General features: G+C 40.4%; 1 protein-coding gene across 6 annotated transcripts; it reads left to right on the top strand.

Moving 5' to 3' along the window:
- The first annotated feature begins 6 nt into the window (after positions 1 to 6).
- Positions 7 to 14,513, top strand: LOC111155037 (methyltransferase like 6). Of its 6 annotated transcripts, none has more exons than XM_022515052.1 (6): positions 7 to 126; positions 876 to 1,299; positions 2,141 to 2,275; positions 8,323 to 8,493; positions 12,150 to 12,291; positions 14,150 to 14,457. In XM_022515052.1, exons 2-6 carry the CDS (start codon positions 1,075 to 1,077, stop codon positions 14,329 to 14,331), a joined length of 855 nt encoding a protein of 284 aa, XP_022370760.1. In that variant the 5' UTR covers positions 7 to 126; positions 876 to 1,074; the 3' UTR covers positions 14,332 to 14,457. The 6 variants fall into 6 exon arrangements, with proteins under 6 accessions (XP_022370760.1, XP_022370762.1, XP_022370764.1 ...); XM_022515054.1 differs by having other exon boundaries at positions 7 to 104; XM_022515056.1 differs by having other exon boundaries at positions 94 to 110.
- Positions 14,514 to 22,037: the final 7,524 nt, after the last annotated feature.

Below are 22,037 nucleotides of genomic sequence, written 5' to 3' on the forward strand. Positions count from 1 at the left end.
AGAGGATCTCCAGGCGGGTTTGTCCCCGCGCCGCGGCTTCCCCAGTCGGCTTCCGAGGCCGGGGCCGGGCTGAGGGCTGAGTGTGTCCGGTCCTGCCCGTCCAGGTGAATGTAAGAACTGATGACGGTGAGCCCGAGCGCGGCGAACTAGTTGAACACGGGTCTAAGAGCCAGGGTGGCCGGCTCTGCGCGGGCCCTGGCGGCCGGGGCGGCCTCGTTTCTCCCGAGCGCTCTGATCCCGACGGATCCTGCCCTGCGCGTCATTGGCCTCTTCTCCTTCACGCATTAATGGAGAAGCAAGAGCCTCAGCCCCTGGGAAGAGACGCCCACTCTGGTTCGTGAGCTTCTTGGGAGTGCGATCAGAGACGCAGGTCCCCGGGCTTAGCTCCTAATTCCCCTCCTCTCCCCATCCCACCTGCAAAGTGAGTGTCTGATTCTTGGGAAACGATGACCCCACTTGACCACCCATCCCCAGATCAGGGAGCTCTCGTCGTTGTAAGTCGCCCCTTTCACGGGCCCCGAAAATAGATGCGTTTTCTCCCCAAGGTTTCTCAGTCAATTCTTGGGCGTGTCTTTTTTATATCGGTTTAGTTCGTGGTGTCACAGTATTTCGGTAATAAAGAGGATTAAGTTTCTAATAGTTGATAAAATAGTTGACTTGTTCTGGTTTGAACTACAGTTCGGTGCGTGAGAGCGCTGGTCACTGAAGGTGAGCTCTCTGAAGGTAGGCACTATGTATGTCTTCATCTTTGTGACCGACCTCTTGTGTAATGGGCCTGGTTTAGTGTAGAGTCAGCGTCTAGTAAATGGTGAATTGAACTGTTTGGTGGAAGAACTGTTCTAGAACCACTAACCCAGGGTCTCAAAAACTTCTAGAACCAAGAACCGGAACCACCTCCTTTTTCTTGCAAAGCAACCGATGCTGCCTGAGGCTTGAACCCAGCCTGAGAAACCACATCTGAAAAACCCTGCCTGTGTCTGCAGTATCAGCTTGAATTCCTCAGGTTATTCTGGGATGGAGATTCTTCAGCAGTGTTAAATATTTTACCATAAATATTTACCATAAATTTAGGAGATGGCTTCTTTGCAAAGGAAAGGGCTGCAGGCAAGGATTCTCAGCTCTGAAGAAGAGGAGAAACTGAAAAGAGATCAGGCTTTGGTGTCTGATTTTAAGCAGCAAAAACTGGAAAAAGAGGCTCAGAAGAACTGGGACCTTTTTTACAAAAGAAATAGTACTAACTTCTTCAAAGATAGACACTGGACCACCAGAGAGTTTGAGGAGCTCAGATCATGTAGAGAGGTAAGCTAATTTGCACCTTATTTGAGTTGTTTTTCATTTAAAATGTGAAGAGGAACATTGGGGAGGGTATGTGTTTTGGTGAGTGCTGTGAAGTGTGTAAGCCTGACGATTCACAGACCTATACCCCTGGGGCAAATAATACATTATATGTTAATTTAAAAAAAATTTTTTTAAATGTAAACAGGAGTGTTTATTGCGTTCCAGAGGGGAATGTGAGGTAGAAAATTTACAAAGCTTGTCAAAATGCTTTGTTCCTTAGAAATACACTATTTGGTTTCAAGTAGTTTTAGCAGTTTCTGGGTTATATAATTCATAGGAAAGAGAGCTTTAGTAGATATTTTCTACTTCTTAAATTCAGTCTGAAAGTCGTAAATGTTAATTTCATACTGGGTGACTTCGGTGACAGATAGCTTCAGGATAAAGATGATCAACACTTTACCATGGCCCTTTTTTAGAACTTTAAATGTGTTCTCTAATTTAAGCCTTGTAAAAACACTGTTGAGGTAGGCATCATGATTATTTCCACTTGCCGGTGAAAGTGAAGCACAAGCTGTTTAAGTGATTTGGCCAGTGAGAGAACACAGGTTGGGGGAGGAGATTCCAGAGCAAGCAGTTTAGTCCCAGAGCCTGTTTTCTTAGCCTTTATGCTACCCAATGTTGGATGACAAGTGAGGTATCAGTATTAACTTTAGGTTATCAGTTCATTTGTTTACTGTCGATGGGTGGGCAGGGTGGGGGCAGACACCTTATCTCTCATGTTATGAGAGGTATTCTTAGAGTACACTTTGTTTCTCTGTGATGCAAATGTAGCGTGTTATGACTTTGGGTCCTCTTTCCTTAGTTTGAAGATCAAAAATTGACTATACTTGAAGCTGGCTGTGGTGTTGGGAACTGTTTATTCCCACTTTTAGAAGAAGATCTGAATATCTTTGCCTATGCCTGTGATTTTTCTCCAAGAGCGGTTGAATACGTCAAGGTTGGTGCTCCATCCATGTGTTCTGTTGTGTTGCTATTTTCTTAGATTTTTCTGACCTCCCACCTTTCTACTCATATGCCTAATTCCTGTCCTCTCTTTGAAGCTAACCAGCTGTGATCACCATGAATATGGTTTTCCTGATCACATACATATATAGTACCTGCAAAAACATAGCTTTTTTCAGAAAAGTAGAGTTACCAAAATGACACCCAGATTTACTGATTGCCAACATTTTGCCACATTTGCTTTATACACTTATTTCTTTGCTGAACTATTTTAAAGATTTTACTTATTTATTTGTTTAGAGATGGAAAGAGGGATAACATGCCCATGCAAGTGTAGGGAGGGACAGAGGAAGAGAGAGAGCTTTTTATTTATGTTTAAAAGGATTTTATTTATTTATTTGAGGGAGAGAGACCGCAAGAGAGGGAATACAAGCAGGGGGTGTGGGAGAGAGAGAAGCAGGCTTCCCACCAAGCTGGGAACCCAATAGGGGGCTCGATCCCAGGATGCTGGGATCACAACCTGAGCTGAAGGCGAAGGCTTAACCCACTGAGCCACCCAGGTGCCCCAGAGAGAGAACTTTTTAAACAAGACTCTGTGCTGAGTGCAGAGCACCACAAAGGGCTTGATCTCAATGATCCTCAGTCATGATCTGAGCGAAATCAAGAGTTGGACGCCTGACTGAGCCAGCCAGGTGCCTCTGCTGAACTATTTTAAAGTAAAGTAGGATGTCAGGACACTTCCCTCCTAAATATGTCTGCAAACATACTCAAAAAAATAAGGACTTTTTCTGTATGACTGCAATACACTTATTATATCTACCAAAAGTAATTATAACCTTCAAATGTCATTACAGTACAGATTCAGATTTACTCAAATAGTCCTAGGTGTATTTTTTTTTAATTATTTTATTTTATTTTTCCAGTGTTCCAAGATTCATTGTTTATGCACCACACTCAGTGCTCCATGCCATATGTGTCTTATAGCTGCATTTAGTCAAGGACTACATCTTGTACTTCTTAATGTACCTTAAATCTCCTTAGTCTAAAACGTTCCTGCCCTTGACCTTTTCCCCACTGGCATTGAGTTTTTGGAGAGCAAGCCATTTTCTGTAATGTGGTCCCACATTCCAAATTGGTCTGATTGTTTATTCATATCATTGTTCAACTTGTTTCTTTATCACCTGTATTTCCTGTAAACTAGAAGTTAGATTTAAATCAGGTAAAATATTTTTGGCAAAAATACTATATAGGTGATGTTGTATCTTTGATACTACATCTTGTCTGGAGGCATTCATGTCTGATAACCCCACTATAAGTGATGCTTTAGTGTTGATCATTGGGTTAAGGTAGTAACTACCTAATTCCTACCTAAAAGGTAGGTTCCTAAGGGGTACAAATATTTACCTTTGCCATTAACAAATATGTGGGGGATACTTTTTCAAATACTTAATTTTCCATCAACCTTTCATAGTTTTAGCATCCATTAGAAGTTTTGTTGTTTTTTAAGATTTTGTTTATGTACTTACTTTAGAGAGAAAGAAAGTTTGCAGGGGTGTTTGTGGTCAGAGGCAGATGCGGAAGGAGAGGAACATGCTAACTCCAATTGAGCATGGAGCCAAGTGTGGTACTGATCCCAAAAACCCCAAGATCATGACATGAGCCGAAATCAAAGAGTTGGACAATGAACCCACTGAGCCACCCAGGCTCCCCTAGAAGTTTTATTAATAATAGTATCACATTGTACTGTAACTTGCTTTCTGCACTCCACATCATATCTTAGTACATGTAGGTCTACCATATTTTATGTGTTGTAGTATTCCATAGGATGGATATACTATAACAGTTACCTGTTGGTATTTGTTTAAATCACTTCTAATTTTTTACTCTTACAAATAGAGTAATCAGCATTATGCACTGCTCTCCAAACACGTGTGTATACTTTTCTCTATGGTAATGGAAGAATTCCTTGGAGAGAAAGTATACACATTTAAATTTTAATGTTTCATATATGTTTTTTAAAATTTAATATATAGATTTTAACATATAGCTACCATTCTAGCTACGCCCTCAACATTTCTTTTTTAAAGATTTTATTTATTTGACAGCAAAAGAGAGCATGCACGCAGGACTTGTGCGGGGCTCAGAGTGATGGGGGGCATGGAGGCAGAGAAGAAGCAGGTTCCCCACTGAGCAGGGAGTGGGGGAGGAAGTAGGACTCAGTCCCCCCTGAGATCATAACCTGAGCTATAGGCAGATGCTTAACCTACTGAGCAGTTCAGGTACCCTTGCTCTCACCATTTGATACCAGTTTTTTTATATCTCCCAATCTTATGGGCAAAAAGTAATATTTCATATTTTAATGTTTATTCCTTATATATGTAACTAGGCATTAATTTTTCTTGTGATTGTGAGTTCTTTTATTCCACATATATTTATCGAGAGCCTCATATGTGCCAGTTTAAGGGGATTAAGTAGTAAACAAAACGCTGAGATTTAATAGTAAACAAAATACAAAAGAACCGCAGGTGGGGTTTGCATTATACAATGAATTGTCTCTTGTAACCTGTGCTCACTTTTCTGTCATTTTCTTATCTTTATGGTGTATTCTGAATATTGTTAGATTTTTTGCAAACATTTCTAGTTAGCATTTATGGTATTGTCTTTTTGTTTTTTAAAGATTTTATTTATTTGACACAGAGAGATCACATGTAGGCAGAGAGGCAGGCAGAGAGAGAAGCAGGCTCCCTGCTGAGCAGAAAGCCTGATGCGGGTGATCCCAGGACCTTGAGATCATGACCTGAGCTGAAGGCAGAGGCTTAACCTGCTGAGCCACCCAGGTGCCCTATGGTATTGTCTTTTGATAGAATTTAAATTATGTGCAAATTTATTAATCTTTTCCTTTCAAGGTTCTAAGCTTTTATGTCTTGTTTGGGAGTTTTGTAACTCTGTGTGTGTGTGTGTGTGTGTGTGTGTGTGTGTGTGTGTGTGTATTTTTTTTTTTTAAGTTTTGGTTATGTTTTTTAATTAATCTGGAAAAAAATTTTGGCCACTATTTCTTCAGCTCTGTTCTCTTTTCTTCGAAGATTCATTACATATATATTAAACTATTTGCTATTGTCCCACAGCTCTCGGATGGTGTTTTTTTTGTTTTTTGTTTTGTTTTGTTTTGTTTTTTAAGATTTTTTTTATTTATTTATTTGACAGAGAGAGATCACAAGTAGGCAGAGAGGCAGGCAGAGAGAGAGAGGAGGAAGCAGGCTCCCTGCCAAGCAGAGAGCCCGATGCGGGACTCGATCCCAGGACCCCAAGACCATGACCTGAGCCGAAGGCAGAGGCTTAACCCACTGAGCCACTCAGGCACCCTCGGGTGGTGTTTTGATGTTTTGTTTTGTTTTTTAATTTTTTTTCTCTTTGTATTTTCAGTTTGTATAATTTCTTTCATCCTGTCATCAAGTTCACGGTTTCCTTCTTAAGCAGTAAGCTTTGATGAACCTTTAGGCAGCATTCTTCATTTTTGTTACTATGTTTCTTATTTTTAGTATGTCTAATTGATTCTTTTTGTAGTTTCTATTTCTCTGCTGAAATTACCTATCTGATCTTGAATTTTATCTTTTTCATTAGAGCCTTTAATATTAATCACAGTTATTTTAAATCCTCAAACTTTAGTTCCTGTATCGATGTCATATTTGAGTCTGATTCTGATTATTGCTTTATCTCTTCAGACTGTTTTTTCTTGCCTTTTGGTATGCCTTGTAGTCTTTTGCTGAAAGCCAGATATGTTAGATAGGGCAGTGCGATACTGAGGTAATAAGGATTTGTAATAATCTAGACAGGAGTTGAGCTGTGTTTGAAATCTACTGTTGCTATAGTTACCTGTGAGGTTTATTGTTGTTATGGACACCAGAGACTTCAGACTTCTCTGGTGACTTGGTTCATGTCTCCCCTTTTGGCTTTGGGTCTTCTCATTATACTGTTCCTTGTAAAGAGCCAGTCTCTCACAGCTTTCCTAGCTGCAATCCACTATTGTCCAAGCACTGGACACTTGTTGGTAAGGTGTGGGAGAAGGGATTATTATCCGATTCTCAGTTTCTGAACTGCGTAGTGGGCCTGTGTCCCAGCATGTGATCTTTACACGTATGTCTGCTGCTCCACGGCTAGAGCTTTTCTCTCCCTTCCCTCCATCAGGAGGTATATACCTGTATCCTCCTTTCTGGTGTTGAGGTCATTTTCCCTTCAGATTAAGACTAGGTTTGGGGCACCTGGCTGGCTTAGTTAGAAGAGCATACAACTCCTGATCCTGGGGTTGTGAGCTGGAGCCCAATATTGGGTGTAGAGATTACTTAAAAAAATAAAAAAACAACAAAAAAACCCCCACCAACTTAGAAAAAAAGATTAAAACTGGGTCTGAGCAGAGTATTTTCCTTCCCCCAGTGGCATTCTATCAGTACCTTAAGGCTGTAGGCCTCAGATGACCTTTCCCCTGCATTTTAAGTCTTCTTCCTTAAAGGAGATGAGAAAGGCCATCCTCTTAGCAAGCCCCATGCTGTCCCCAGAGGAAACACCTATAAGAGGATGGGAACACCTCTGTTATTTCAGCCCCCAGGGACTTCACACTATAACAGCCACACTCAGTCTCCAGCAGTTTACCAAATTTCTAGTTTTATCTTTCCAGTGGGGAGGCCTCAGGGAAGCAAATGCCTAGGTTCTGTCTCACCCAGAAGGCACTTCTCTGTCTCCATATTTTAGGGTGGCTAGTGGTTCTTTGGCCTCTGTTCTTTGATGGGTTCACCAAAATGTCATTACTTCGCTGTCTGTCCATTTTTTTTCTTACTGTAAGGATGGGAGCTACATTTTTATACCGCTGTATATCTTTGAACTGAAACCAGAAGACCTTTAATTAATCTGGGTAACCAATCATCCTTTAACACAAGTGTGGAACTAGTTGTTCAAACACAATAAATTGAATAAGAAATTCATTTTCCTTTCCTGATAATTGCCACCTTTATTATCTATGTTTTTTGATATACTTGTCATCTTTGTCACGTGTCTTTTGTCATACGCAATACTAAATTCCTCTATATAGAGGGGCTCTGTGTTGGGAACTCTCTTCTGTCTCAGTGATTTATTTGTCCCCATTCTCAAACCTTACTGTTTTAGTACTACATTTTGTAATAAGTTTTGATGTCGGGAGTGTACCTCCTCCTTCAATTAGTTTAAAAGTTTTTTTGCTTCCAGATGAATTAAATTTGTCTTGTCAAGTTTCTAGAAATCTACTGGGATTCTGTTGAGATCATATTGGATTTAGAAGTGGAATTATAGGTGGAATTGACATCATTTCAGTATTGAATCTACCCATCCATTACCTTTGTGTTTATTCGAGTCCTTATTTATATTAAAGAAAAGATTAATATTTTTTATAATGCTCTTGTAACACCTTACACTTTGTGATACTCTTTCTTTATGATACTCTTATGTATTATCTTTTATTGTAATGCTCTTAAACCCACCATCCACCATGTACAGGAACACAGTTGTGGCAAAGGAAAAGAAAAGAAAAGTTAGGTTTACTTAGCTTGCTGCCTCAAGGGAAAATATGCCCAAAGAACTGTGGGAGCATCTTCGTGAGTAGATTTGGAAGGACTTGTGAGAGGATTTAGATTTGTAGAAGGTGATTCAAAGGAGGATTAAAGAAGCAATAGGTCAGTTTGCACTTATCATCCCTTTAGAAATATGTACTTCTAAAATGACCAGCTTTGAATATGTGATAGTTTGTGTCCTCTCCTCAGTTAAAGGTGATTTGTTAAAATGAAATCTTGCCCCTCATAGCGATATTGTCTACTACATGCTTTAGTGTACAAATGCTACATTACTCAGTTTTACCCAGTAACAAAGTGATATTTGATTTTTGTGCAACAGTGCACTAGTGGAAATAGGATCTTTTTTTATTTTTTTCCATTGAATCTCCTTTTGATGCTGTATTTTTCTGTGTGTGTCAACATGGATGTTGCATTAAAATTCCTTTACTTTCTCCCTCTTCTCTAGCAAAATCCTTTATACAACGCAGAAAGATGCAAGGTATTCCAGTGTGATCTAACCAAAGATGACCTTCTGGAACATGTGCCCTCAGAGTCTGTGGATGTTGTCTTGTTGATATTTGTACTCTCTGCTGTTCACCCTGATAAGATGCACCTTGTCTTAAAAAATATTTACCAGGTTAGTGATTTGGAGCCTAGAGGTTGGACATCCTGATATTTTTGCTTACCTCCCTTCTGAGGCTCATGCCTAGATTTACAGAGTCTCCTCATTCTCACTAGGGGTAGGCCATGTAGTCAGTATATGGCAGGAAAAATAGTATCCTCAGGGGACAGTCTGTTAGCATAAGAATCTGAATTCTGAAGAGGTGGATACCAGTGATGTCACTGATAAAGGGTTTCAGGGACTGGGAGAAGTTTGAGACAGGGAGAGAATAAGGAGTATTTAGAACTTTATGGAGATGAGAGGGCCTACTGTCAGTACTTCCTTTCAGGATTACAGGGAGGTCCTAATCAGCTCAAAAAGACAACAAAAAAAGATGGAGAAAAAAACAAGGATAAGAGACAAAACTCATTATTTGTAGATAATGTAATTTTCTGACTAGAAAATATTGAAAGACTACGAAAGTGTAAGATGAATATAATGTACTTATAAAACGTACTGAGCTATATACCTAAAAAAGAGTAACATGCATTGTGCAATTTTACTTTTCCATTTAGTATTATACATTTTATTAATTTTTTTGTTTGTCTGTTTTGGGGTTTTTTTGGTAGGGTGTTCCGTTCCCCCCCCCCACCCCCCTGCCAAGGAGATTGACAAACTGATTCTAAGTTGACTTGAAAGAACAAAGGGTCAGAACAGTCCTGACAAAGAATGAGATGGGAGAGATTGATACCCTACCAGATATACCAGATATAAGGACTTACTGTTGCAGTGATTAAGACAGAATAGTGTTGGCAGAGGGACAGACAAATTGAATGTGATAGCTTAAAAATCAATCCATCCATAAGTAGAAATTTGCTGTATGATGGAGGTGACGATGAAGATCACTGGAAAAAGGACTGTTGAGTGAGTGGCTACTGGGACCACTGAGTGTCCAGGCAGGAGAGAATGAGATTACCCTCCTCACATCCTCCACAAAAGTCATTTTCAGGTGAATTAAAGACTTAAATGGAAAAGATAAAAGTTTAAGTCTTTCAGAAGAAAATATAGGAAAGTATCTTTATGACCTCCGAGTGGGGAAAATTTTCTCAAGACCCGAAGCATTCTAAGCATAAATATGATTATAATAAAAAGTAGGAGTTTCTGTTCTTCAGAAGACAATATTATACAAAGGAATTTAAAAACAACTTGGGAAAAGTAATTTGAAGTCTGTAGAACTGATGAAAGATTAGTATCCAGAATATGTGAGGAATTCCTGTGTAAGAAAAGGAAGCAAATTAATAGAAGAGTGGCAGACATGAATAGTTGTTTTATTGAAGAGAACACACCTACGAAAAGATAACCTCAGTAACCCAGGAAATGTAAAATAAAACCCCAGTGAGACTCTGTTAGATTTGCCAGAATTAAATCTGACAAAGCCAAGTGTTGTTGAGGATATGCCTATTCTTGATTTAAATGAAAACATATCTATATTTTAATAGTAATGAAGTGTTAATATATATATTTTTAATTGAGATGATCTGTCTCAATCCACACTTGTCCCCTGGCCCTCATTCTAATCTTTCTTTAGTAGCAAATTCCATTTCAGCAATCCTTTCTATTTTTACCCCTAATAGAAATCTTTTTTCTGCTGATGTCGAATGAGTTCACAGCCTAGTGGATTGCCGGCTCTCTGCCTCGTGCATAGTGACTGGCTCGTTGATTTGAAATCGTGTGCTTCGTCAGGAAATTACCAGAAGGAGAAGCAATCTCTCAGCCTCTGACAATAATAAGACAGACACCCCTGGGGCAGCTCTGAAGCCTTGCATGAGCAACCACAGTAATAAGCTGTTTTAAGGTAGATGTGATTACTGTAGAGTGTTAACACCAGAGAATTTGTTAAACTACATAAGTTTAAACTGAAAGAGAACCTTCTGTCGTTTTGGAATAGAATAATGAAGTAAAAATAGACAAAATTCTGTCACCAGGAGACCTGGGTATTTGCCAATGCCACCAACTTGCCTTGAAACCTCAGGCAAGTCACTTTGACTCTGAGCCTTACTTGCTGTAAAGCAGGTGTAACAGACCTGCCGTACCCTACTTTTTGGGGGTGTTTGGAGAGTGAGGAAACATAACAGTGAGAAATTCCTGGTTAGCTATACAGCGCCAGGATTAAAGGAGGCATTAGTATCAAACTTTTTTACACACAGGAAAACTCAGGGATGAAATTACTTGCTCAAAGTCATTCAGCTAGTTATGGAAGAACAGGAATATGAATCCAGATTTCCAAATTCCTGAGCGAGTGCTCTTTCCGCTCTCCCTGTAGCCCTTTCTTCATTCTATAATTAAGAATAAGTCTTTTTCATATAAATTAAATTTTTCAGAATTTTCTTGGCAACTATTCACATTTTTTAAAATTTAGCATCTCAGACTAAGCTAAGGTAGGATGTATTTATCCAGGAGGCTCTTTATGGACAATATTTAAAACGCATGCTTGCATTGATAGAATTTACTAAATGAGAAAATCTGCAGCACACTTGGAAGTATTAGGTGCAGTCTTTCCTACTCTGTTCAGAAGAGGAAGTGCATCAAACTGCATCAAAAATCTGTTGTAATAGTATATGTCATGTCTTAAAAATCATCTTACTGATGTAATGAATCAGACTAAGATTCTGTAAAGTCCTCTCTTCCTTGGTAATGTTAATGTAGCTTGAAGGAATTCTCACATAAAAAGCAAATGTCTCAATGTGTACCCCTTTTCATTCTGAAAAGCATATGGTGTTTGCTTTGTAAGATAGAGGTGGTTGTACCTACATCCTGCTGAAGCCACCTCCCAGTTTTTGAGACACCTATCTCTGAAAGGCTTTAGTGAGGGACTCCCAGCTGGGCCTGCCACTGATCCCCTTCCCTGCACTACTGCACTGGCCTGAGGGTGTTCTACCAAGAAGCACAGTGCAAGAGAAGAATACTCTTGCAGTTACCCTTCCCCCCATAGCCTCTCTTTCTTGTCAATAGTTTGGATGGAATTGGAAATAACACGTCCCCCTACCCCTGTCCAGGTCCAGGGCTAAAAGATGTCTCTGATCTACAGTGTGTTGCCTTTTGACCCAAATGTGAGTCTTGACTCCCCCACTTAGTGGCCTCTATGAATCATGGATAAATCACTTACCTGGTGTCAATTTCCTCATCTCACATGAGGCTAATAGTCCTTCCTCCCTCCTGTCAGAGAAACTGCAGAGTGCTGTCAACTATTATTAGCAAGGTGGGCACGCTCTGCATAATTTTAGCACAGTGGACCCCATCTGAGACTCAGAATGAAGGAAGCCAACAAGAAGCCATAAGAAGACAAAATGACATATTTTTTTAAAGAGACAGTTTGCCTGCAGGGTCATATACTAGGAGATGATTAATAAAATGTTGGGAGAACATGTTTTAAAGAAGATAAGTCTATTTTCATTTAATGTCATTAACATTTTAATTCTGTGACACTAGACCTTGTAAGTGCTGAGAGGTATCTCTGCAATGTATGGGGCCCTGTAGGTGTTGCTATACCTTTAGGAGGCCCTTTTTCCTTCATACTATGGATAGTTCAGTCTGGTTCCTTGTAGGTTATTTTGATCCCTAAACAGTCAGATTTTATTTTAAGTTTTATTGAGCCATCAATATGTTAAGTGCCACCTGCTTTTGTTTCATAGGTATTAAAACCAGGCAAAAGCGTCTTGTTTCGGGACTATGGGCTGTATGATCATGCCATGCTTAGGTTTAGAGCTGGCAGCAAACTTGGAGAAAACTTCTATGCTAGACAAGATGGAACCAGATCATATTTTTTTACTGATGGTAAGGTTAATGAAATTTGCTTTTATTTCTGCATTATTTATTGCATGCATTATCACTGTGGTCCTGGTTGGGGTGGGCGCGGCATTGCAGAGCACACATGCACAGGGTCCTGGCTGGATCCATCTCCAGCACACACCACTCACCCAGCACCTGGGACGACAGGGACACAGCTCTCACCATGGTGTGCTCACAAGCCTCCTCTGGTGACGGTGTCCTGTTAGTGAGCCTGGGTTAATGGACTGGCTCTGACATGCCACGTGTATGCCCTATCAGGAAATGTGCTGGAAAAGGCGGAGGGCAAAGCAGGATTTTCAGATTGTTCAGTCACAAAACAAGTAGGACAGGGGCCCCTGGCTGACTTATTTGGAAGAGCATGCAACTTTTGATCTCAGGGTTATGAGTTCAAGCCCCATGTTGGGTGTAGAGATTACGTAAAAAAAAAAAAAAAAAAAAAAAAAGGAGGGCACCTGGGTGGCTCAGTCGTTAAGTGTCTGCCTTCACCTCAGATCACAAACTCAGGGTCCTGGGATCGAGGCCCACATCGGACTCCCTGCTCAGTGGGAAGCCTGCTTTGCCCTCTTCCAGTCCCCCTGCTTATGCTCCCTCTCTCTCTCTCTCTGTCAAATTAAAAAAAAAAAAAAATTAAAAAAAATAAATAAACTTGGAAACACTCACAGAAGTAGGATTGTATAATGTCTGGAAATTATTTTCCCAGGTCACAAAGGCAAGAAATCTTTGTCTATAAAGTTGTTAAGTACACAAATTTGCTATAAAGGGGTCTTTCAGAAGTCATTTTGATAAAAACATCAAAACACTGATCACCATTTCAGTCTTAATACTTGGTGTTTTAAGCCTGCGTAGTGATTTGGACCATAAAATACGTATCTTCTTAAACTCTATTTTTATAAACATTTATATGTCTTGAAATGAAATATTCTTCTGGGTTTAGAATGAAATAAAAAATGAGTGATTACCATTAAAATAACTCCGCAAAGTCACAAAAATGTCAGGTGAAAATTAAAAATTTGTTTTAATGTTTTTGATTCATGAAATCTGAGTCAACCAGTTGCAAGTAATTGAGAAGATGCAGTGATGTCTGCAGAGTGCTTTGGAGCACATTCTGCAGAGTAATGCTCTTACTAGGAGTATTTTCGTCACATAGCCATTCTATTTGTTTCATTTAACATGTAGTGATGGATTATTGAGGTTAAATAAAGTCACAAAAGTGTCGGGTTTCCCCACTCTGGTCACAGATGTTCCTCCGTCATTCAGATAGATGAGATGTTTGATGTAAACACATTGAACACATGAAGACTACGTATAAATATAGCCAGTTTGGAATTGTGTTTCTTTTTACTTGGACTTCTGTATTTGGGGTCTTATAATAAGAGGGTAAGGTGGCCATACTGCAGGTTGTCCTTAAACTTTTCTGATTAACTTATTTAGTTGGGGGTTTAAATTTGGGTGCAAGAAGACAAGTAGCAGTGTATCACTTTCCAAAACAACTCCTATAAATTTTAGCATGGGAGCTTTTTTTACATTAAAAAAAACGAAAAAACAAAAAAACAAAAAATCCACCTGGGTGGCTCAGTGGGTTAAAGCCTCTGCCTTTGGCTCAGGTCATGGTCCCAGGGTCCTGGGATCGGGTCCCATGTCCGGCTCTGCTTAGCAGGGAGCCTGCTTCCCCCTCCCTCTGCCGCCTGCCTCTCTGCCTACATGTGATCTCTGTCTGTCAAATAAATAAATAGAATCTTTAAAAAAAAAATTCCTTCCATCACCCCTGCCCTCCTCTTTACCACTGCAGAGCAAATGTAGTAGTATCAAGACTCTGAGCATTGTTGATCTGCTTGCCTTACAGAATTCCTGGCTCGGCTCTTTATGGACACAGGTTATGAAGAAGTGGTGAATGAGTACGTGTTTCGTGAAACGGTGAACAAAAAAGAAGGCCTGTGTGTGCCAAGAGTTTTCCTTCAGAGCAAATTCCGAAAGTGTCCTAAGAACCCATCTCTTGTGACCCTGGGCCTGGATCCCAAGTCCTGACTTTTCACGAGGTTGACGTTTATGCCTCCCCTCGTAGAGGAAAGCTTAAAGTCACACTTTATTTTGGATATTTTTATATTTTTTTAAAAATGAGGATGTGTAATTTTTATATTAAAAAGTAGCAAGTGTCTTGTGTGTGTTTTATAGAAATGCAAATAAAATTGCCAGGCCTGAAAAGTAAAGGAAGTTTTATGGTATGATGTAACGAAGCCATGCTCTCTGACTAAAATTCCATGAAGGAGGAAGCATAAGCACTTAGAGATCCTTGCTGTTAGTCCTGTGATTCGGTAAGTGTGTCTCCAGGCAGCATGTCAGGCAACCCTGTGGGAAAATGAGGTCAAATAGACTGAAATAACACATCCAAGTGTATTTTTAGCCTGAAGGATTGTTCTCTTTTGTTCTCTTCCCAGTGTCTCTCATTTGCCCATTTCTCCCTGCTTCAGTTCATTTATATGCCTCTTCAAGACCAGAGTTTCACAAATGCAGCTTTTCCTGTGACTTAAGAATCCACCATGGCTCCCTGCCTAATTCCTGAAAGGATAGTCCTACCCCTTAAAGGAGGGACTGCAGAGTTTTCACTTGGAATATTTGAAGTTGGCCTAGTGAGCTACTATCTACCTTGGACACTGAGCAAGGTAACCTCTCAGTGACCCACTTTAAAATACACTGGTTGTAAAATCTACTTAAATGAAGGATGTGACATATCTATCAGAGTTTTAGTTATGAGCCAATGGATTAGATGAAGAAACAACAAAAATAAGGCTAAGTATTATAAAAACAAGGCTTCAGTTTCACTGCTTCTGTGTCCCCCCGTTGATTCTCCCCAGGCAAACCTCTGTTATTGCTCCCCAGGTTAAGACAGTAGAACAGCAGGGATTTCCTTAGGTTGATACCCAGGGACGAGGAAAGCAAAGCCACAATTCAGTAGCAAAACTTGAACAGCGTTTGTTGAATCATAGACTACAGAGTTCACCAATATTGCCTTGTCTTCACAGACAGAAAGCAGCTCCAGAAAGGCAGTGAGTACTAATTAAAAATATTATAGGGGCATCTGGGTGGATCAGTCGTTGGGCGTCTGCCTTCAGCTCAGGTCATGATCCCAGGATCCTGGGATTGAGCCCCGCATCGGGCTCCCTGCTCAGCGGGAAACTTGCTTCTCCTCCCACACCCCCTGCTTGTGTTCCCTCTTGTCTCTCTCTGTCAAATAAAATCTTTTAAAAAAAAAATTATAGAAAATAGTGTAAGTACCATAGTATTATATGGTATATGTACTACAAAATATATATTACTGTACCATGTAGTATGAGGTACTTTTGAGTTTTTGGCATATACTACATACAGTAATGATAATAAATTTGTGTCATGTGATTTGGAAATCTGGGTTCAAGTTCAGAACTTTGCCTCCCACCAGTCACCAGCTCTTCGGAGCCTCAGCTTTCACATCTCTTAAGGCTGAGCTCTTGTGACCTATAGCACAGAGCAGCTGCCAGGACTGAATGAGATCATTCACTTGGGAGTGCTTTGTTTACTAAAAAGTGCCAGCCAGGTGCTAGTTATTTCTATTAGTTTGTATTCCCCAAGAAAATACCCTCTCCCATTGTTAAATCCTAATTCCTCTTCCAGACCACTATCTCTTTAAATCTTGCGGTCCTCAAAAGGGCCTGAGATTGGGATGTGTTGCCACAAGGTGGCGCTAAATGCTCAGTAATCCACTTGGCCTTTGCTTTTTTTTTTTTTTTTTAAAGAGTTTATTTATTTGACAGAGATCACAAGGCAGAGAGGTGGGCAGAGAGATAGAGGGAGGAAGCAGGCTCCCTGCTGAGCAGAGAGCCCGATGCGGGGCTCGATCCTAGGACCCTGAGATCATGACCTGAGCCGAAGGCAGAGGCTTTAACCCACTGTGCCACCCAGGTGCCCCCTTTGCTCCCATTTTTAATTCTGGTTCTAGCCGTGTCTGTTTTTATTATCATTGAAAAGAATGGAAAATGCTTACAAATGTGTTTTTGAGGTAAACTTTATCTTGTAAGATCAATTTTGGCCTCACTGTGGAAATGAGAAGTAAGGATACTTTTTTTTTTTTTTTAAGATTTTATTTATTTGACAGAGAGAGAGCACAAGTAAGCAGAGCGGCAGGCAGATGGAGAGAGAGAAGCAGGCTCTCCGCTAAGCAGGGAGCCCGATGCGGGGCTCGATCCCAGGACCCTGGAATCATGACCTGAGTTGAAGGCAGCTGCCTAACCAACTGAGCCACCCAGGTGCCCCAAGAAGTAAGGATACTTTTATGCAGCATTCAATCTACTTTACCTGCTGAAGGTAGTTTGCTTTCAGCTGAATTTGGGCAACATTTTAGGCAGTAGGCTCTGAGTGTGTCTGCAAGGCCCCCCACCCCTCTTTCATCCCTGAATGGTTCTGTGGATTGATTTTTACTGTTGCTAGGGATTAAAGCAAAGAAAAAGAAAGGACTGTAGCCTGGATCCTTGTTTGCCTCACACATTATTCATAGTCATCTTTGACAGCATTTGGTTTCCTATTTCACAGTAGTCAAGCAAGGAAGGGAAATTTGTGAAATAAATCATGGGCACCAAGAGAGTGAAGCGGGACCATGTTTGCTGTTGGGAAGCAAATATTTAGTATAAATTTAAATAGGCTCTGTCTCTGAGACCAAGTATTCCATTAGAAATAAAATTAGCTACTTTTCACTTTTCTGCCACCCTTAAATGTGTGGCATTTCACTAGATAGCGTTTGGTAAGTACTCACTGGAAACTGGGTGCGGTGGGGTCGCTCTGGCTGGAGTACAGGAATAGGGTGAGAAGATAGTGTGGATCCATGCCGAGAGGCAGGGAAGCAGCCCAACCATATCTTCACTAAACCAAAGTGTGACAGCTAGGAAGGCAAGCACAAACACTCCAAATATCAGAAGAAAGAAAAAGAGGAAGAGAAGCAATGGAAAACCTGAGGGTGGCAACTGTCACCCTCACTTGGAAAGACTATTTCCACAGTTGTCAGTAGAGACGTCATTTGCCCTGGTGTAGGACATAGCCATGGAGATGAGAATGTGACTCAGAGCTCCTTCAGTAACTTCCCAAACACGTCTAGAAAAATATCATGACTAGCAAAGTGAGATCATTCCTAGAGGAAACACAACTTCTAACAAAATGGGTCAGCTCTAGTTAGAAACAGTTATCTGGTTGAGACCCCCCTTCTTTACCTATCAAATGAATAAAACTTAAAAGCAGTAATACTTAATGCTGGTAAAAGGATGGAGGGATCAATCATGGAGATAAAAATGTATGGCTTCTCTAAAACAGCACTATCCACTGGAACTTTCCGAAGTGATGGAAATAATCTCTGCCTGCATTGTCCAATATGGTAACTACCAGCCATGTGTGATTACTAAGGACTAAGGTTAGTGGCCAGTGCAACAGAGGAACCAATTACATTTGAATATAAATGTAGCCACATGTAGTTAGTGGTTGGTTACCATATTGAACAATACTAATCTAGAACACAAGCATTGTGTAGCAAATTTCATAAATCTATACATAATCTTTGATCCAGTAGTCCCATGTTTGGGAATCCAATTTAAGGAAATATAGAGGTATTTATACAAACATTTTCATGAAAATGCTATTTAGAGCAGTGTAAAGGTGACAACAGCTTAAATATCTAAAAATAGAAGATTGGTTATATAAATTACACCATAAACTAAAATGTTGTACAGTCATTAAAAATAAGAAAATGCTCATCATATAATGTAAGTAAGCAGGAATATAAAAATGTAGAGAAGAATGGTTTCAATTATGTTTAATAATAAATATTATAAAAAATTAGATATATTAAAAAAAAACACCTAGGAAGGAACCAATTTAAAATGGTTAAAATATTTAGTTCAGCGTTGTTCAATTACAGCTGATACTTTTTCTTCGCTATACATTTCTGAAACTTTCATGTTTTCTGCAATCAGCATATACTGCTTTTACATTAAGGGGGAAAATGTGATTTAGCATCCTCAGAACTCCTTTCCAAAACTCACAAATTAACTAAGATCTTTGTGACAAATCTGCTAGAAATGCCATTTCAACCTTTAAGATTCTTACCCCTCAGAAGCTAGAGGACACCTCCAAAGAGAGAGTATCTTAGGATAGTCTTTTTGTTCCCAGTGCTCTGGAGTCATGGTGTGGGGTCTCAGATGGCAGGAGTTTTCATCTGTTGGGCTGGGCTCTCCATGGGCTCTGCTCTGAATCTGGAGATGCAAATCCCTCAGTTTGGGGAAATTTACTCAAATTATTTATAATGATTCCTCACCACTAGTAGCACACACACACAGAGGCTCATTCTCTTTCTGTAACTCTTATCATGAAAATGAACTTTCTGAACCAATACTATACTTTTACAACCTGTTCTCTCTTTCCCCACCATCTCTTTTATTTCATGTCTTGCTTTCTGGGAGATTTGATTCAGTCAGAATCCTCCACTGAGTTGTTAATTTCTGCTTTCGTATTTTTAAATTCCAAGAACACTTCTTTATTCTTTCAATGTTCATTATAAAAATAGCAACTTAGTCTTGCTTCGTAGATGCAGTGTCTTCTTTCTCTCTGTGAGGCATATGTTCTCCACGGGAGCACTTTTGTCTTCCAAGGGCACAAAAATTGGTTCTTTGGGGGTTGGCAAAAAACTTAGATATTACAATGATTTGTAATGACTTTTGATCTTCAAAACCCAACCTTATCTGACAAAATCATCTTCTTTAATTTCTCTCATTAGGGAAAATAAAATTGAATTCCAATTTTTCTCCTTAGAGTTATGACCTCAGTTTTCCTCTCCTTGCATAGTCTTCATGTATTAGTCTGGGTTCTCTGGAAAATCAGAACCAATTATACGGAGATAGATAGAAACAGAGATATATACATATGGTATATATCTTGAAAACCAGCCCCTTGGTTTGGGGAACCAACCGCTTGTGCAGTCAAAAACCTGCAATAACTTTTGACTCCCCAAAAACTTAACTACTGAAGCCTGCTGGTGACTGGAAGCCTTACTGATAACGAAGTCGATTAGCACATGTTTTGTATGTTCTCTGTATTCTATACTATTTTCTTACAGTAAAGTAAGCCAGAGAAAAAGTAAGTCAGGAAAATCATAAGAGAAAATACATTTACAGTACCGTGCTGTAAAAATCCGTATATAAACAGACCCGTGCAGTTCAAATCCGTGTTGTTCAAGTTGTGAGAGAGAGGGCTACTAAAAGGAATTGGTCCACACACTTACGAAGGCTAAGAAGTCTCAGAACTGCAGTCAGCAAGCTGGAGACTCCAAAGAGAGTGGTGTGCTTCCGGTCGGAGCCTGAAGGCCTAAGAAGCAGGGTTGTCAGGGGTTGAAGTTCTAGCCTGAGTCGGAAAGCAGGACAAGACCAGTGTCCAGAGTCAAGACAGGCAGAGAGAAAGAATTCGTCTTACTCAGGCTTTTATTCTATTCAGGCTCTCAACAAACTGGATGAGACCTACCCACAACGGGGAGGCCAACTTGCCTGACTCAGTCTACTGATTCAAACAGTAATCTCATCCAGAAATGTCCTCACAGACTCCCAGAAATGATGTTTAACCAGTAGTCTGAGGGTACTCTGAGGTCTAGTCAAATTGACACATTAAATTAATCACTAGAGGGTGCCTGGGTGGCACTATTAGTTAAGTGTCTGACGACTCTTGGTTTCAGCTCAGGTCCTGATCCCCGGGTCATGAGATCGAGCACCATGTCGGGCCCCCTCTCCCTTTGCCCCTCCAATCCCCGCTCTCTTTCTCTCTTTAAAATAAATAATTAAAATCTTTAAAAAATAAAATAAATTAACTATCACACTGTTTTCTTTTTTTCCTTTCCTGTTTTGGTCTCTATCTTTTGTTTTTAGGGGCTTTTCTCAGATGTGTGGTGATCCTTGGTTTTCCATTTATGTTTTAAAATGAGAGCTTAAAAGCTGTTAGGAAGCTCTGAGCATGAGGGGGAGTTGTCAATGTGGGCTTCCCCACGTGGTGATCTGACTAGGCTGTTGCTTTCTATAACCTATAGTTTGCTATCTTTAGATCTCTCCAGAAAATAATCTTCCAGCCCCTGCCAGGTGGATACCATCCTAGCTACCCGTGATCTGGGAGCCAAGCCAGTGTGGAGGGGGAAAAAATTTCAACATTTGGTATGAAAGCTTTCACTCAGTTTCCTGGGAAAGTTTCAGTGGAGGCTATTTACAGTATAGTTCTCCATCCGCAATTTTGCCTCATGTCCCCGTATCTAGAGATATTTTGTGTTTAGCCTCTAGTCTTGTTCTGGGGTGGGGGTCGTACCGTTGTCTGACATGTGGACATGGGGAGGGGGTTGGGGAGTGTAAGTGCTCCTTAAGGACTTTCAACCAGTCCTTCAATTTTCAATCCTATTCATACTGACACTTCTAGAAACAGCTGGTCCTGCCAAATCCTGAGCCATAAAAACTTTGGGAGTTCTCAACGCAAACCGAGTTGCTTCTTATCTTTCATCACCACTGGCTTAAGGTTCAGCTTCTCAAGTCCGCTAGGTGGGTTGCTATTCATCCTTCTGCTTTCAAGTCCCCCACATTTTGTCATGTCTCTATGACTTTATCCTGTTAAAAATCCTCTTGCTGTTATTTTAGTGGGGTTTCCAGAAGGAGCCGAAATAAGTGCGTGTACTTTAATCTGCCATCTTCAACCAGTGGGGCTGGGAAGGAAAAGGCGGCACCTAGACCAAGAGGGACCATTTGAGGAGGAAAGAGATTGGGATGACAGCTAAGTGCAAAGGGGCTGAAGGATCTGGAGGAATGGAGGCAGCTCGGGGGTGCTGAACTTGGTGGCATGTGCTTAGAACTAAAGAAAGAGTAGTTGCAGGCATTCCCTTGGGCAGAGCCCAGGACGTTGCTGAATCAGGGCCAGATCACTATTCAGAGAGCTACACCAGCCTGTGCAGTACAGATCAAGGACCTTAGCAATGGACAGACTTCTTCCCCCTTAACTTAATTTGTAGGATCCTTTCCTAGGAGAGACACTAACATATCTGTAAGAATTTCTTTACAAAGATGTTTATTAGCAGCAGTACTTGTGATACTAAATATTAGAAACAGTTTAAACCAGGGTCTAGGCACTAGGGCCTGTGGATCGAATCCTCCTATTTGGGAAAGTAAAGGTGCAGGGGCACAGCCGCACCCAAGTGCACATTGTTCATATCTCCTTTCATGCTGTAACAACAGAGACAACAGCCAGCAAAGCCTAGACTATTTACTCACTGGTCCTTTAAGAGAAAGTTTGTTGATTGCTGATCTAAATGATTAGTAAGAGAATGAATAAGCCAACTAAGGTACATCATATGACAAAATAGAATATAATCAGTGAACATTATATCTAGGAAAAAGTTTTGTTTTTTTTTAAACTGGCAAAAATATGCATAACATAAAATTTGCCATCAGCCTTTTTTTTTTAAATTTGGGGTGGGAGGGGCAGAGGGAGAGAGAGCATCCCAAGCAGGCTCCACACCCACTGTGGAGCCAGACACAGGGCTCCATCCCACAACGCCAAGATGATGACCTAAGCCAAAGTCAAGAGTCAGACACCCAACTGACTGAGCCACCCAGGCGCCCTTACCATCAACCATTTTTAAGTGTATAATGCTAAAAACATTTGGCGGTGTTAGTTATATTCACGTTGTTGTGAAA

The sequence above is a fragment of the Enhydra lutris genome, unplaced genomic scaffold (genome assembly GCF_002288905.1).
Source record: "Enhydra lutris kenyoni isolate GAN:26980312 unplaced genomic scaffold, ASM228890v2 scaffoldscaffold39, whole genome shotgun sequence".
Lineage (NCBI taxonomy): Eukaryota > Metazoa > Chordata > Mammalia > Carnivora > Mustelidae > Enhydra > Enhydra lutris.